This window comes from Pelecanus crispus, chromosome 13 (genome assembly GCF_030463565.1).
Source record: "Pelecanus crispus isolate bPelCri1 chromosome 13, bPelCri1.pri, whole genome shotgun sequence".
Lineage (NCBI taxonomy): Eukaryota > Metazoa > Chordata > Aves > Pelecaniformes > Pelecanidae > Pelecanus > Pelecanus crispus.
The window spans coordinates 8,596,212-8,614,011 of NC_134655.1; the positions used below are offsets into that span (position 1 = coordinate 8,596,212).

A 17,800-nucleotide genomic window follows, 5' to 3' on the forward strand; every position below is an offset into this window, starting at 1 on the left:
CAAATGGCCCCTTAATTTTATCCCTTTAAATTCACAGTCCTGCCAGCCCAGAGTATTTCTAATAGATTCTCAGTCTCTCCGGGCTTGCAGTTGGCTTTGCAGGAGGAGATTCTGGTTGTATTGTAGCCAGGACAGCTGTTTGTTTCACCTTCCCCAGAGGGCTTCAAGTTAACGGTGTGGGGAAAACCAAGAACACCACAGGCAGATTTTTGGGTTTATTATTTGTTGCTTTTAATTTCTTTTCTGGCTCGCTCCTGTTCTTCTGCATCTTAAAACAAACATACCAACAAACAAAAAAAAGCCCAAGACACGTAGATTGTACAAAAGCATGTTATTAGCTTGGCAGAAACTGGATGCCACAGGGAAAAATCAAGGATGTTCACCTTTCTCCTTTTACTTCTAGCTGGGCAGTTTTAGGAAAAGTCCACTAAAATCAGTAGAATAACACCCTTGAGTAAATGCCAGGTTTGATATTTGTAGAGGGGCAAGAAGCCCACCTCTGGAACACAAATCCTTACAAGACAACTTATTTTTTGCACTGTTTGAATAAAAATTCAGCAACAAAACTGTTTCAGTTTCCAAAGCCAGGTGTAAGGTTATAAGCTAACTATCTAGTTTTTCCTTCCCTTCACTGAATAGCCCTATCTCCAGTTTTCAGCCCGTATTCAGAGCTGCAGGGCATAATTAAAATGTATGAAGTCAATTCTCCGTTTTTCACAGGAATATCTAATGGCCTTTGATATGTTGAAATTTTACATCCCCTCCAAATTAATGTTAGAAACACCATAAGAAATAATTAATAATCAAAAAGCAATTACTCAGCCAGGGTAAGAAGAGTTCTAATGAGAAATATTGAATGTAATTGCAAGCTGCACTGACGAATGCTATCTGAAGGAGACAGAAGCTTTCAAGAAGCACGTCATTACGGGATGTGCTTCCTTAGGCCTTATTAAAAGCAGCAAGCTTACTTAACATGAACATTTTCTTCAAACTGTAATGTCTTATCCACTTTATGGTATGCATATATGATATATAATTTTCATAAATATTTAAACTCTCCTTTGTTTTCCCACATGTACTGCATCAGTTAGAACTCCTTTTTCCTGCCTGGGGCAGAAACAATTTTAAAATTGGCTGCATTTATATAAGTGTCCTGCCAGAGATTAACCCTAATCTCATGTTTAATACTTTTTAAACCATGGATGTTATTTGTAACTATTACAGGCTTTTCTAGTTGTTGTATTCTTACTATATGCTACGTCCTAAAGAGTCGATGTTACTACATAGTGTGTTTCAAAGACGGATGATATATAAGGAACAAAGGGCTTTCTTACGTCCTGCTTTAGAAAGGGGCGTATTGCAAGAAGGGTCGCATAGATCTATGACTCCTACTTGGAAATTTGCAGTTTGTGTCACTGGGCACTGACTGCTCTCAAAGCTTTTTCACTTAATCTAGATAGAGTTTGCAGGAATGCCTTGGAAGTGGACCAGAGAGCGCTTAAATTCTTCTTCCTAATCTTGCTGAAAGGAGTGAATCATCAAACCCACAGATATGAGAGGGAGGTCTGTAAAGTATTCTTGTAGCCTGGAAATCACACTACCATAACTTCAGTAAAAATTTCCTTGCACGTACCCAGCTGGCATTGAAGTGAATGAAGCTTCACCACTTTGGACCAGCTGAGTATGTGATCTTTTGTGCCAGTTAATTACTCTAATTTAAAACATCCTTCTGTATACATCTGGCTAGGCATGATACTCTCAATTTCTCAAGGTTGATTACATCTTAATAGAAGGAATGCCATTTGGACATTCACCTTTCCACGTGCTCATGCAGCTATTTCTCCTGTTCTTCAGCACACCACTATGATAAGCGATCAGTATGAAATTGCCTAAGCATTTTTGTTACAGTATTTTAGGGCAGTTAAATAGGAAGAGGACGGAGAAGATGCTTCTGGGGGTGGCATCCTGTCTGGTGAATTTTACTGTATAGAAGTTAGGAGTCTTGTCTATGTGAACAGTTTAGATTTTCTCTGTAGTCAGTCTAGAGACAAGGGCACCGCCAATGGGAAGGTGGTGCCCACCCAGGGACAGGTAGCTAGGACAGGTGTAATGAAACATCCTGCTGAGGAAGCAGACGGTGAGTTAGATTAAATGTTTTGGATGGTGAGGTTAGGAGAGCTGAGTAAACAGCTAGCTCTTTGTAGAACTTCTCCCAGTGCTCAGAAAGCAAGACAGTAGGCTTTCTCTGGAAGGAAAGGTGTCTGTCTCCATCCATCTCTTCCATTGTTTATACTTCTGCAGATTCCACAGCTGAAGGGAGGCAGTCTCCAAACAGCCCCTCTCAGTTGTCATTTGAAAGTTTTCCAGTATGTTAGCTTGAGAACCCTTGCATTTCTGCTGCCTCTGCAGCACTTCTGGTATCTCGGCAATGGATTTCTTTGGAACAGAAATAGTCAATTTTTGTGATGTAGTACAAGATTAATTTGACTTCTGATTGGAATAATTTCTACTAAAACAAATTAACCAAACTTATAACTCAACATACAACTCAAACTTTAAACAAAGAACTCTGTTAACTATTATTTTAATAATTGTTTCCCACTAGCTCCTATTATTTTTCTTGATCCTTTGAAATTCTTGGCTCCAGACAAAAACATTAACTGTTATGAGAGAAGTGTGAATAACTGTTATTTGCATGGCCAAACTTAGGGGGAACTTGAAAGTTTCATAAGAGATCCCATTTTCCTGGAATTTCCAGACCCATTTCAGACCTCCTGGAGTCTGTATGAGCTTATCTCAAAATTTTTAGTCTGTGTTTCAGAGATAGAAGGGTCTTGCGTTAACCTCAGGGTGCTCTCTAGTCATCCTTTGCTCATTCTTTATTTCTTTAAACAGTTCTTTTGAAAGAAAACTTTTGTAGTTGGTGAGAATATCTTGACTACAAGAAATAAAAAATAGTTTGTACTATAATTGATGGATTTAGGGCAGGGAATCTAAATATAGCTCACTGTCATAGTCTTTAAGTTGGGACCTCTGCGACCGATCTGTTAATAAGAAATTGGAGAGAGGAAACTCAAATCCCGTGGGAAATCAAAATTGTAGAAGTACTCTCTCTCTGTTTAATCTGAAAGCTATTTCACACATGTGGGGCTAAATACAAACATAGCTGTAGTATTTTCTTTTTATAAAACAGGATTAAAAAGGGCTTTAAGAAACATCAAGTTGATAAGATTTGGGAGTGCTTTTGCCCTTTCGTGTGAGTAATGAATTATTTACAGTATGTAGTCTTAGAGGGTTGGCACAAAACTGGATATTCCCAGATGGGGAACCAATGAAAGTCCTTGTTACTTTTGCTGTGTACATATTAGAAGCAAAAAGGATGTTATGTAGAGAAACAGACAGCATTACCAAAAGGTGGTTGAATTACTGCCTCGGTGCTCTATCAACATACTCACCAGTTCTTGAAACAGTTGCTGTCCAGCTCATATCTGAACGATTCTTGTTGGTCAGATCTCCTGTGCACTTTTGCCCCAGAAAACAGCAGAAAACATTCAAACAAGCAAACTGTCACCCCAGATACATTTCTGGGTTGGGTTATCAGTTCTACTGGAATAATTACAAAGGAGTGAGCAACAACAGGGAGCAGAGAAGCTTTGGAACAGAGATGCATAGAAACATACGTGCTTAAAAAAAAAAAAAAAAGATTTAGTCACAAATTTATTCCTAGCTTGCTTGGGGTTGTTAGGGAATGTGTTAGCCCTTTGTCCGGTGCCATCTAACCAAAACATACAGCAGAAAACCACCTGCCTTCTATGGCCAATTTCTTAATTTGTCCGTTTGTGACTTTATTCAGCCTTAGGTTTTTTTCCCTCTTGATTTTGACTCTCTAGCCTCTCATTTAGTAAAAGTTCTCCACAGCTGTGACCAGAGGAAGAAGAATACCCACTTCTATCCAGGTAACATAAATAACAGCAGTAAAACTGTTTAACAGAATTGCACAAGAGAAGTTACTGACTCCTTCTTCACTTTTCCTACCCAAAATTGATTAACTTTGGGGCAGTAAGTTTTAAAGCATGGGCAACAGGCAGAAGTACATGCAAGTGGCTAATCGGTCCCTAATCAGTGATCAGCAACATCACTGGAGAACTGGACGCTGGGTTTCAGTGGGAACAAGCTTTGCTACATCACGGGACACTGTTGGTATCTCCCTGGATTGTTTCCATTCCCAATCCTCAATGTCTATGTTTCCCTTCCATTTGTCTAAAAATAAATAAATAAACATGCTTTTCCCAAAGAGTGGGGAACCAACAAAAGTTGTGATTTCATAGAGCATACTGGGCTGGACTGAAGAGCCAAAGAAGGGTTCTGTAGAAGTGTACTCAGTTTTAAGATCTGTACGGTCTCACTGGTATCTGTTACTGTCAGCAAAGTCATCACTGGATATTCTCCTTTTCATGTTTGTGCCCAGCTGCATACTTGCCTGAAGCAGTTTGCTCAAACATGTATACAAAAGCAAAATTCAGTAGCTTTTTTTTTTTGCATTGAATTTCACCTATGCACATACTGTCTCCAAAAAGGAATTCAGTAAAGCAGCATACGCTCTCCTTTACCCTGTGAAATGGAGTTTGCCATCATGACTCGGGCACGCAAAAGTGGGTCAGACTCTTTTAATTCATGTTCAGTTTGTTCATTTTGAACTTCTTGGTTTATTTGGAATCAGTTGCCGGGGGAATTTTTGGAGTCTCCATTGCTATAGAGGTCTTTAAGGTCAGGTTAGACAAACAACTGTCAGAAGGGATACTGATGTGGCACAGAGATCTGGGTGGAAGAGAAGGTACATTAAGGGCCTTTTCTGCCCTATTTCTGTAACACTAATCAGAAAAGCACAATTTTATGATATTTTGCTAAAAGCTGGCCTGATTCTGCTCTCATGCAGAGGCCACTTGGGAATAACTGCTTAGGGCAGTGAGCCAAATTCAATGCATGAGATCAGAAAAGCGATTTTTGAAGGGAAAGAAAAGAAAGGTTAAGAAGGGAAGTGAGATTGTAGCAGTACCTGGGTTCTGTGGTACCAAGTGCACTTGCCTCATTCAGGCTGTGAGTATGCTGCTGGTGTGAGACTGAGATCATTAGCTCATGTCAATGATACTTCATAGAAGTTAATGGATCCAATATGGCTCAGTAATTTCTTTCACCTTTCCTATCCCCCTCAATCATTTCCCCTTGAAGTAGTCACTTCCTTGAATGGGGGCTCTACTCAGCTTAATGTTAATACACAGTGTAAACAGGAAATACCAAGTCTTGCCCCAAGTTTAGAGCATTGCTAATGCTTTCATGATGTTAAGAAACTGATTTTGAGCTCACTTTGCTATACTAACTTCATGGCATATATTTTTTGATGTCCAGGGAGTAATGCTGGTGTAAATGGTGTAACAAGAGCCACAGCTCATGCATGACTGTAGGGCTTTTAAGATATGCGGTAACCTGGGTGAAGCAGGGGAACTTCAGGCAACTCTGAATAACTTTGTTCCAGTATGTTGAGCAATACTGGCACATCAGTCTGAGTCAGTGTATGCCTTTTCTGCTGAGCTACTCTCCAAAGGACCAGAGTGGCTGTCTAAGTCCAGGGTTGCTAGAAACCAGTACAATCTTGCATTGTGTGTAGTATAAACACCCTTATATGTTGCCAGCTGGAAGGATACAATATTTTTATCTAAAACTTATTGAGGTGGAAGTGGACTCAAAATAACTATTCCTAAGTTGCCCGTGGTATAGGAGCTTTTGTTCCAGAATAAGACAACTTTATTCTGAGTATCTAATCTGCTCTCAATTCACTGCACAGGAAACACTTGTAAGTGCTCCCACATGGGAAGATTATCAAGACTCAGAACTGACCTTTGAAGTCACAGCCTGCTAGCCTCCAGATTAATTTCCATGTATAGATAAATCCTTATAACCGGACAAGCCCACAAATGGTATAATGGGGCCATTTTTGTTGGCATGTTATTCCACAGATGCAATTTGAGAAAGAACTTCTTGATTCTGCTACAAGAATGAGTTTTTGTGCTACTTGTATTTCAATTGAAATTTGCCATTGTCAGTTGACAAGTTCTCGGTATCTTGGCCAGCTAGCAGAGCATCAGTGGCTGAACTTGGTATATCTGTTTTATTATGTTCCTGTAGTAATACTGCTTAGAGATCAGGTCTCTTCTGAATGTAGCAGTAGTGGTCCAGTCATCCAGGGCTTTCCATCCCGGATGACCTAGAGGCTGCAACAAAGCCTAATTAAGCTGTTACTGAGAGTTGCAAGGATGCTATCAAATTGAAATCTGCCAAAGGCATGGCCACAGCTGATACAGCCATAGCATGCTGACAACTTGAGTGCAGATTTCATGTAGTGGAAAAGATAAGGAGACTTATGAGTGGATTAGGTCTTTGTGGCTGGACCTGTATGACCTATACTAAACAGCATAGCCATAGAACACTTTGATGCTGTTTATATATATGCACCTGCTTGCCATCCCACCCCCCAGAACCATAGTGTGCCTCTGTGTCTGTTGTGTTCAAAAGCGAAGTTGGAAAAGGTTAATGTGGTGTCAGTTGTTACAAAAAAGAGCGAATGTCTGAGTATTTTATCATTTTTATCTTCTTCACTTCATGTGTGGTCCGCGCCTACCTGTTTAGATACTAACTGCACTTTGCATGGGTGCTGCCCTGGTGCTCATCATGCTACTGCTGCAGTGATTCAGAAATGTTAATGATGGGTTTCCTTGCAGCTTACAGCAGCAGTGCCCTGTTGTACAGCCTAGGAACTGAAGCATAAAGATTTAAAAATGTATTGATTTCAGGTGTTTGATTTTTTTTTTTTTCAGGAAATACCCCTCCGCCCTTCTCTTCTCCCACTTATCCTCAGTGGCTCACTGCTGTTTTGCTTTTCAAACAGGATGGTTTCTTTCTCTTTCCACTTGACTGGGATACTGGGAAAGAATTTTCTTGCTCTCAGCTCTAGTGGCAGGGAAGCCTTCAGTGTGCACAAAGAATAACTGAAAGAAAAGTATGCTAAACAGATTTAGGGGAAATTCATAGACTTTGAGGGAACTAAAATCACAACATTGTAGCCAAACCACACATTTCCAAGGAGGTACAATTTTCATACACTTGTTCTAACAAGAATTGTAAAGCAAGGATTCCAAGCTAATATTAAATCAACAACTGCTAGAAGAAGGCTATACAGTCACTCAGCATATTGCCTTTATTTTCTGCTGTTCTTCTAAAGTAGGATCACAGGCTGTTGCTTCCTATATCAGGGTGTACTGAAAGCTTAATTTTTAGACAAAAATCTAAAACAGCATGGAAGGTTTTAAGGAACAGATGCTGCTCACACTAATAACATAGGGCAGGCAAGCACTGTCCACTGAAGCTAAAAACCAGTCAACTGCCCACATTCCCTCTACATCATTTCAGAGTACCAGAATTCTCGGACTAATGAAACAACAGTTCATAGTTGAGCAAGAACAATTTCTGAGCATTGACTATCAATAGAGCATAACTAATGTGTTTTTACCTTGGAAGCCCGTACATGCACTAATCAGAGGGCTTTCGTTGAAACTGTGCCTAATTTGAAATCTGCGGCGTTGACTCCTTCATTACTATTCTGATTTTTCATCTAAATGCCAGATATAAAGGGAGTAACATAGTAAGCTTCCACAGTGCTAGAGTATCTTTGTTTGGTTTTGGAGATACTGCATGTAACCAGTGACGGGAAGACATTAGCTAAGGACACCAAATTAATCATGCCATAGTATCAGATTCAAAAGTATTTAGGTTTCAGACTAAGCTGTACTCCGTAGTAAATACAAACCCAGCTTCCTAATGGGAGGATATAGAGAAGACAGTCAAGACTTTTTTTGGACATGTACAGTGAAAGGATGAGAGGCAAAATGGGCACAAGTTGCACCAAGAGAAATTCCAATTAGGTATTAGGAAGAAATTTTTAACCTTGAAAGTAGTGATGTGTTGCAGCAGGAGCTCAGAGAGGTTGTGAGTTATCCATCAAAACATGTCTGGACAAAGTCCCGAGTAACCTTGTATAATTTGGCCCTGCTTTGGGGGTGGGGGTTGAACAAGATGCCCTTCAGAGGTTTCCTCCAGCCTTTTGTGGTACAGAATATATAATGTATTCAGATATACAGTAGTAGCATGCTTAAGATTTATGTCTAGAGTCTAAAAGAAGTCTGAGAGGAGAAACTGAAATTTAGTTACTGTTCCCAAGGCTTTTTGTGTAAACTTAAAATACAAATAATTCAGAATATAGTTAGCAATGAGAAATGCTTCAGATCCATATTGACTTTTTTTTTTTCTTTTAGCTTACCTTCAATCTAATCAGGTCATGGGCTGGGGAGAGAAGGCGATTGAACTACGCTCTGTGGAAACAGGAAATCTGGAAGGAGTATTTATGCACAAGAAAGCACAGAAGCTAAAATTTCTATGTGAAAGAAATGACAAGGTACAGAGATGACTACAGTGTGGTGATTTAGCAAAAACGACTAATAGCTGACTATGACACTAAGACCATTTAATTTTTGCAACTTCAAAGCAAATGTAGTCACTGACCCCATAAAGCACTCACTATGGATAATCTGCACTTTCACACCACCCTACTTTAGCCAGCTCCTTTATAACTTCTAGTCCACCCAGCCTTAACTGCTATCAGAGGTGATAACAAATACAGACATCACTGACTGGCCAGACTCCAGCACAACAGGTGTAGTGGGGAGGGCTAGTGAGCCGGCCCTGATAATGCCCAACTACAGGACTGCCTGTCCTGGGCTACTGAAATTACAGGTAATTCAGAGCAGCCATCATGGAAAAAAAAAAAAACCCCAGTGCTCCAATATTTCAGATATTGCAGGCACTAGAGTATGGATAATCGAGTGTGGTTTCTTGCATATAGCAGTTCTTGATAAATGTTCTGTGAAACCTGCTTAGTCCCACTGACATATTTAGAAAACTGGGGCCTCAAAACTGTTTAGATTAAGTAATTATTTTAAAATGTTCTCTTGTGTCTTTCCAAATAGGAAAAGAAATATACCAAAAAATATCTCAGTTGTACCACACGCACAGTTTCACTTTAAAAAGTTTCTCATGGGGTTAAAATTGAATTGTGAGATATATATCCTTGTATTTGGGACTGTGGCATTCTCTCGGATTTCCTTTATGGGTAAAAATATTTTCATAAATGTAAACTGACAGTAGCATTTCTTTTTTTTCCTCTTTCAAGGTGTTCTTTGCATCTGTACAGTCAGGAGGCAGCAGTCAAATATACTTTATGACACTTGGTCAAAATGTACTGTTCAACTGGTAAATCACATCAAAATGAAGGATGCTTTGAAAGTCCCTGTAGGTAGCAGTGTAAAATGCTTGGAAGTAACATACACAAATTTGCACTTTTTACCTACAAAAATTTTGTCATTATTAACTTACGAAAACTCATATTCTTTCAGTTTGGAAAGAATTCCATTTTCCTGTCAAAGTATTGCAAACATGCTTAGTTTCTCTTCTAAAATGTGTGGCAAACCAAGATTGTATTCACAGTGTTAGAAGAGAACAACTTTAATGAAGAATGTAACCAATATAAGAAGCTTCTGCACTCTGAAAATTGTACAGTTTCATTGTGACAGATGAGGTAATGTTGTTATTTGGAACCGAAGTCTCTCTCTTTTTTGGACAGGTAGATACAAAACCACAAACAAGCTGGGTGACAAATTGGAATATCTTTATTTTGAATTGGGTTTTGTCTTGTTTTGCATTTTAAGCAAGCTGTTACTGTTTCACCAAGACTCCACTTGTCCAAGTCTTATAGTCGGCGAAAGAGCAACTGTTCATGATGGGGCCCAACGCAGACTGGGACGCTTGAGGGATCATACCCTGTGCTAGGCAGACAAGCACATTTCACTGCAGTTGTAAAAGCAGCTACTTCTAGACACGTGCACCATCTGGTAGATTGTACAAAACGCAGGGGACAGACTTCATGTTTCTCTTGGGGCTGGATCCTGAGCCCATAGACACAGTTACTGTAGAATGTATTTGTAAAAATAGTTTAAATAGTAGTTTGTCAAAATCATATATGCATAAAGCATTATGGAGCTGAACCTGTAACTTTTACTCAAACACGGGACCCACGCTCATATGAGTTGATTTAAAGGCACTACCCATGTATATAAGGGCACAGGATCAGGCACCTTCCTTTCTTCCTTTCTTGCTCTTTCAGCATCAAGTCGTCATGTATTTGTGTGTAAATATAATCTTTCCATAATGGATGTCAAGATTAACAAATGTATTCTTAATATAGCGATGAAAATATCCAAAGAGTTAATTATTATAAATAGAAAATATAAATAATTTCAGGTGCTTTCTATGCTAATTACATCTAAATAAAGCTGCATCCACTAGTGTTATTGGTGCCAGTGTTTCTGCATAAACTCTGTTCTCAGGGGCTTGTAACTTGGCCATAAAACTATACAGGTATAATATATATATACTATAACCATATACTATGATTAAATTGTAGGGTTTAATGCAATCTTCATTTAGCTGATTTTTGGATGTGCTTTGAAAATGTAAAGCATCAAATGTAATACAAAAGAGCTCATTCCAGACATGATACAGTATAGATGACACTGTAGGCAAAAGTGAAATTGCTACTTACAGTGTTTGAAAGTAGATATTTTTTTACTTGAAATATGCGATACTGAAAGGTGCAGGGAAAGTGTGTTGGAATATCTGGTCGTCTACCTCAAGGCTGATGATTCAAAGTTGACTAAGAAAGGGAGAAATAAAGTTGTTAAAACTGGTAGCTGTTTTGTACAGTATGCCAGGTTAAGTTAGTGTCAGCAGCTGTGCTGTGACTGACAGGTGCTCAGATTGCAACCATCAGCTCCAGAACTGCTATCCTTGTATATGTCAGCAGAGAATCAACCCAGGGGCTAATCACCCTTCCCCTCCCTTCCCCGTGTTGGCACCTCAACTGCTGCAGGCAGATCAGAGATGCCGACACTGTTGCTGTCTGTGTTCTTTGGCTATGTGGAGGACTGCACTTTCCGAAGTTACTAACCTAGCACTTTTCACAAGCACTAGCTTATCTCAAAATGTATAGTGTTTTTTATGAAGTATTTTCCTTTTAAATGTTTTAACTTACAGAAAAATAAGCCTAAAGCCATACTAAAAAAATATGTGCAGTTAAATCCTCAAAGTGGTTCTTAATGTATGCAAGTAATCAGCTTGTGTGCAGACTTAAATTCTGAATGGTAGACTGTGCTCAGGCAGAGCTGTGTGAAAACAGAAAGTCTCTGTCTATTTGTAGTAATGTTCCTACCTGTTGCCAATGCTAGGACCGGGCAAATGAGCAAAACATGGCTTGGCTCCCTATGCTACTGAACACCGGGTTTGTTTTGTTCAACTTTCACCAAAAAAAAAAAAAACCCAAACAAACAAAACCCACCACCAAACCCCAAAAACAAACAAATCCAAAACCCTGACAGAAATAGAGATGAAAGTTACAATTACAGGCAAAAAATAATTTGCAGACAATCAGAAATACAACTTACTTGCTCTTGACTTAAAAAGTCGAAGAGACTGTGAAGAAAGAACAACTTTCACTTTGTACCCAAGGTGTGTAAAACTTGCTTGCAAAACTGCTCGTGCTATAAGCAATCACTGACCCAGGCTGCCCTTAATATTTTTTAAAGTGTGCTTGTCTCAGCAGCCTCTGCTTTACATGGGATGCATGTGAATTTTTCCCCTTTCCCATTTTGGTGTCAACAGGTAGGAGGCAGATTTTTCCTGATGTTAGGCACTAGTTAAAAAGAATTTAGCAGAGAACATTAGGAATTTAGGACAACCCATATAAGCAGATTAAAGAAGCAAATGTGATCAAACTTGTTCAATATTATTGTAACACAAAAGTGTGACAACAAGTTGACACCCTGTAAAAATGCTTAGCTCCATACCAAGAAGAAAAAAAAAAAAGTTCAGGAGAGCACTATTACATTGAGATTTTAATTTTTCGTTCTGTTTCCTTTTATTAGTTCTCTTTTATTTCCAGCTATGATTCAAGGCAGTGGGTTGGATTTTCACCTGTCACTTTGCATGTAAAACCATTGGAATTACTGGGGTTACAGCCATGTGTAAATGTGGAAAGAATGAGGCCCTTAGAGGTGAATACTTTTACAGGATTTAGAAGTGGTCTTGCAAATAGCAATAGCAACTGGATGCAACAAGGAGAAGACTGTGGCATTTTCTCTTTATCAAGAGAAAATCAGAGTGGTTGAAGATGAGAAAGAGCCCAGAGATGCTGAGAAAAGTAACAGAAGAGAGTGGAAGTGACTGAAGAGGAGGGAAAAGCTGAAGAAAATAAATAGGAGTAGCCAAGCGGGAGGGAGTGGATGTCTGGAACAGGGTATTGCTGTAGGAGGAATAAAAAAAGGATAAGAGATATTAAGGAAAAGAAAGTAACCAAAGAAATGGAAAGGGATCTGGAATGACCAGGTGGGCTTAACACTGAATGAGAGTGTTCTGAGTAACTGTTCACCTCAAAGCAAAAGTTCAAAGGCTGGAAGAAAAAGAAATTCCAGAGACCCAAGTTTATCCTGACATAAATTTAACTATGCAAAATATGTATCAGATTTGTAGTTTCATTTTGTGAGGCGTTTGTCTAGCTGTACCCTTTCACTAACTTCTAAAAACCAAGGAGTGAACTGCTCAACAGTCTGTCTTTCTAGTTATGTCACTGATGTGAACAAATGCTATAGGGGCAGAAGGACAGAACATTAAGGACCCACATCAGTAATCCCTTGGTACATGCAGTATCCTAATGGCAGGTGGTGCTCCTAATGCTGTATTTGACAAACAAGATTGCGCTAATACTGCAGTGAGATAGTATTGTATGTGCCTGCTTTCATTTTAGGAATGGTGAAGTCTATTCTGCAGCCTGAACCTTGACACGCGACTTTAAAACCTAGGAACATGCAAGCTATTTACTGTACATTATGTATTGTTCCCTAATGTTGAAACTGTACAACTGAAACAATAAAAAATACTCTGAAAATCAAAACTAGTATTGTGCTTGTAAAATTCTGTTATATTGGTATAAACTATTGTAAAAAAAATCATAGGAAGCTTTGTTACTGCTTTCCAAATCCAGTTAGTATCCCTAGGGAAACATCTACATCTGCTTATAGAGACAAAATGAATACATTTCCTTGCAGTGGATAAAGATGTTGAGGTGACAGCCTAGAGAGAGCGCTAGTAAGGGTGACAGCCGGTGCTGTGCTGTGCGTGCTGCTAATGAGCTTCACAAGTGAATTTCTGTGCTTCCGCCTTTCTCTTTACACAAATACCCAGTGGGATGAGGGCAGTGGAACGAGAGCAAAATGACAGCTTGCAGTCATTGACACTACAAGAACTGGCTTTTATGCATGTGTATCAGCCTGAATGCCAGGTTAGCCCAATTCACTTTTTCTCAGGTATGCTCATGCAGTCTTCGTTGCCACATATAAAACTTATTGCTATACATAATGTGAGGTGTGATAGCACACTGTAGCTGTACCACTTAAGAGTAAGAAGTAGGAAATTTGCCATTTATGCCAGTGTTGGGAGTTGGAAAGGGTGAGGGCACAAGGCAAGATTTCTCTTAATTTTTTTTAAAATGAAGAGTATCTTTCATCAATGTTACATCTCTTTTAAGGTAGCAGAGTATGTTGTTTCCAGTATTTGATGTATAGAGTGGGATCTGTATTATAAGTTTAAAGGATACCATGGTTGCTTGATTGGGTTAGATAACTTTTGGTGGAATGAACAATAATAAGTGGCAAAACTAAGCTATTGCTAAGCTTCAGTAATACAGTACACCTGAATTATTCCACACCAGTTACTTCAAATGAGTTTCACTCCCCAGCACAAGAGGAAATATATCAGGCTTGAGTTCCAGTACAATTCTGTCTGTTGGACAGGAGATTTTCTCTCCTTTTTATTTGCTTACCTCTTAAAATCAGGAATAATTGTAGTAAGTAGAGAAAGGCAAGAATTGTGGCTTCCTGCTTCACCTGTGATTCAGTTCTGCACTGATGACTCTGCTATTAAAAAAAAAAAAAGTGCAGTGATTCATATATGTATTATTACTGGATTGGGAGATGTCATTAATGTTGTGGAAAAAACTTACCAAGAAATAAGTATTGTTTTCTAGAACCAGCATGAGAAGTTTTGTACTCACATATATGTGAAAAGAACTGCAGAGGTGAGGATCCAAGGGTTTACTCTTTTGAGGTGATCCTTTATTGTTTTCTAACTGTAGATGTGTGTTACCTTGCCAAAGGTTAGTAACATGTACAGTGAGAAGTGCTGATCTTCCTAAGACCCTGTTTTTCCCCTTGTTTCTAATAGATTTTTTGGAGCAGGCTACAGTTTCCATCTCCTGTATCAACTATAACCAGTTCTTTTCTTTCCCCCTTAATTTTAGCCAAGATGATTGTACAGTTTCCAGGAAAAATGCTAGGAACAGTATTGTCCGTGTTTGTTTTTGTAAAAAGATAGAAACAAACTTCTCCCATCACAAAAAAAAACCAGACAGATAAGCAAACTGGCATGCTTTTCTATTAAAAAAAAAACAAAGAGTTTCAGGAACCAGAAGTTGAGAAATGGTCCCTAAACTGGTCTTTGTACCTTTTACCATTCCTGTGAAAAGAGAAGCTCATTTGCCATCGCCATTAAGACTCCTCCATTTTTGGCCAAGTTAAAAAATGTAAAAATGAATGTTCACATATGCTCAATATAACCTCTTACAAAAGCCTATTTCCCAGACTCCTAGCAGGCATGCTGCTCCAGCCTGAAGAAGTTTTCCTGCAGTTGCAGTTCTGGGCTCAGACCACATAGCCCAGCCAAAAAAACAGCACCAAAGGTGGTGTGAGAAAGGAAACTGCAGTTGAAATCTGAACAAGTGACACCTAATAGAAATCTGCAGGCAAAGTAAAACAACTCCACAAAATGCCCAGAGATGAGAGCAAATAAAGGCAATTCCAAATCTAACCTGCAGTTACTGGGTTTGGGGGTTGATCTACCCTGGCTAATTAGTACTAAACCATTATTTGTATTTTTATCTGATACATATACTAAGCTTGATGGCAGGTGCTATAAGGCATGCCAGAGGAAGTGTTGCATGGGCTAGTAACCAAAATCTCCTCCCTCACCCCTCGCTCATTGGGATTGACTGACATGCAGGTAGGCAGCACACCCATTTAATCAGTGGTGTGCCAGCAATGAAGAGTAAGCATCTCATCCCATCCTTAAATACAGGAATATTCTGTGGCAAATACTGACTAAACAAAAAGCAAACTGGGCCCAACTCATTTCTGTGACTACCAAGTAAAATTCAACTTATCTACAACAAAATAGTGAGATGGCCAGTAGATTTTATCCAACATAAGCAAGCAGCCATTTAGAATCTGCAAGGTAGCCAAAAAAAGCCAGGAAGGGGAACATACAGAATTCCTCTCTCCCTGGCAGAAACTGCCCCACCTTAAGAACCCTTCAAACTTACTGTGACTTGACAGTAGAATCACCCCGATGAAGTTGTATTATTCACATTGCACCTAAAGGCATAGATAAAACAGTTTATATCTCACCACCACCACCACACACCCTTTTGCAAATAAAACAATGCCAGTCCAAAGTTTTGTCTCATAATAGGTAAAACTAAAATATCTTCTTTAATTTACAACTATCTGCCAAACAGTAGAGCTAGGCATTAAGATACAGCTACACACACATGCTGCTAGTTACATAATACATCAAACAAACTGTAAATAGCTTTGTATTATCTATTGCTATTGGAGCTCAAATGAAACGGCATTTTAATTTTAGCTTTGTTTTACATTTAAAAGTAGTTTGTTTCATGGTACCAAACTGCTCTGGAATTAAATTGTTTCTCCAAAGATCATCATAAAAGCTAGCTCACAAGTTCAGTTCCACGTTTAGACAGCTGTATTTAAGTTAAATGAAACATGAGCAAACCTGCAATCAATATAAAAGACTTCTACAGAGTCTAAAGCCTGTGCAATAAATCAAGATTCCACATAATAAAAGTGTAAGAGATCTTCCTGCTGATAGCCCACCACTTTCTTAAACTGCTCTTCAAAGTGCATAGAGCTGATTAAAGGGCAAGAGGATGTCTGCTGGGTAATCACCTCAAATGTTATTTTAGCATTATTTAATTGCTTCCTGTTATTTTCTAGGTTGATCTAACAAAAGCACCTAGGAGATAATGGTGAAATGTATTAGAAAGGTTTTTCCATTTTTGTCCTCAAAATACTTTGTGGCGAACAACTGTGTTTTACAGTAAGCTTTATGATTTTGCACAGTAGCTATTTTTTTTTAATCTACAGCATCACCTTTTATTCTTTTCTTTCTTTCATTTCTCCAACATATATTAAATGTAATGTTTAACAGAATGTAGTAACATCCTGCTGTTCAGCATAGCCCATTCCTCACTGGCATTGCTATAGAGGCTAACTGCTGTTTTTCTTAAGGTGTGTTGTACATAAAAACTGAAATACTTGGCTGCTAATTATGTCTGAGAATTTAAGACTATATATTGATTTACCAGAGGCTGACACTGGTACGGTTCAGCATGCTTAGTTGCAGGCATATGAAAAAATCATATTGTCTTCAATGAGCTTCTTGCATGCCCCGATGGAAGAGGCTCAACATAACACACAGCTCTTAGTTCTCGTGATTCTGATACAGCCACCTGCTGATGGCTCATCTCTGTTCGTTACTGATTCTCCAAGTGTGTCTGAACTTCCAGTTTCTAATACAATCAACCACATCCGTCCCACTGGTCAGGTATGGCAGTGAAATCACATCTAGAGGAACTCACAGGCATAACCAGTCTTTAAAACATGCTATTGACATGCGGTCAGCAAAAGAGATTTACCCTGTTCCAGCTTTGAAATTGGTATGTTAGCTAGACCTCTGCTGGTGAGAAAGAAGGTAACAGGAGCAAGTTCCTAAGACAGGGACCTATCTTGTATCTGAAACTGCAATGCATACAAACTTATCCAAAACTATAAAGTATTAACTCTATCAGTCCATTATCACTCCACAAAAGCTACAGCTTTGTAGTTTTCATGACTGAAACCACAGTAACTTACAATAATAAAAAATCCTGACAACAGATGTACATGTAACAATTACCTCTGCTATAAATAAAATACCTTTTTTCTGCAAGTCAGACCACGAGCATAGACAAAAGTGGAAAGAAGCTGGGACCAGTCCACAGATGTCCTCATTATACCTACAGATTTGTTTAACAGCTGGAAAAAATTCTACACCACAGCTCTCAGGGTAAGGCTTGTATATGATGTGAAATCACATCCTGCGCAGCCTCAGTAAAAAGGTGTTTGGGTCGTGTTCCTTTTTTTTAAATCGTAAATGCCATTTTATCAGGCCACACAACAGATCATGTGTTTACCGGGAAAAACCAGACATCATATTGAAGCTTTACTCAATATCTTGGCTTCAACATAAAGAATGACTGATTTGTTTTAAATTTTCTGAGTGCACTGATACGTAAAATCCATAAACTCGTACCATTCCTAGGGCAGTCTAAGGGCCAGAAAAGGCTTTTTTTTATATACGCCCTTGTCTAGTTTTTCAGTTCGTTTTAAGTGGTTCAAGCAACAGGTTTTCCAATATCCCTAAGGCAAGTGCTCTACAGTGGCAAAAGCAGTAGACTAAGAATACAATC

General features: G+C 38.9%; 1 protein-coding gene across 1 annotated transcript in view; it reads left to right on the forward strand.

The window, feature by feature from the left end:
• Window positions 1-11,484, forward strand: part of NRK (Nik related kinase) — a 106,547-nt gene extending 95,063 nt beyond the window's left edge. The window contains exons 30-31 of the mRNA XM_075720693.1: window positions 8,367-8,506; window positions 9,281-11,484. Of these exons, the coding sequence (XP_075576808.1) occupies window positions 8,367-8,506; window positions 9,281-9,364 (224 nt within the window). The 3' untranslated portion in view covers window positions 9,365-11,484. The remainder of the gene's footprint in view (window positions 1-8,366; window positions 8,507-9,280) is intronic.
• Window positions 11,485-17,800: the final 6,316 nt, after the last annotated feature.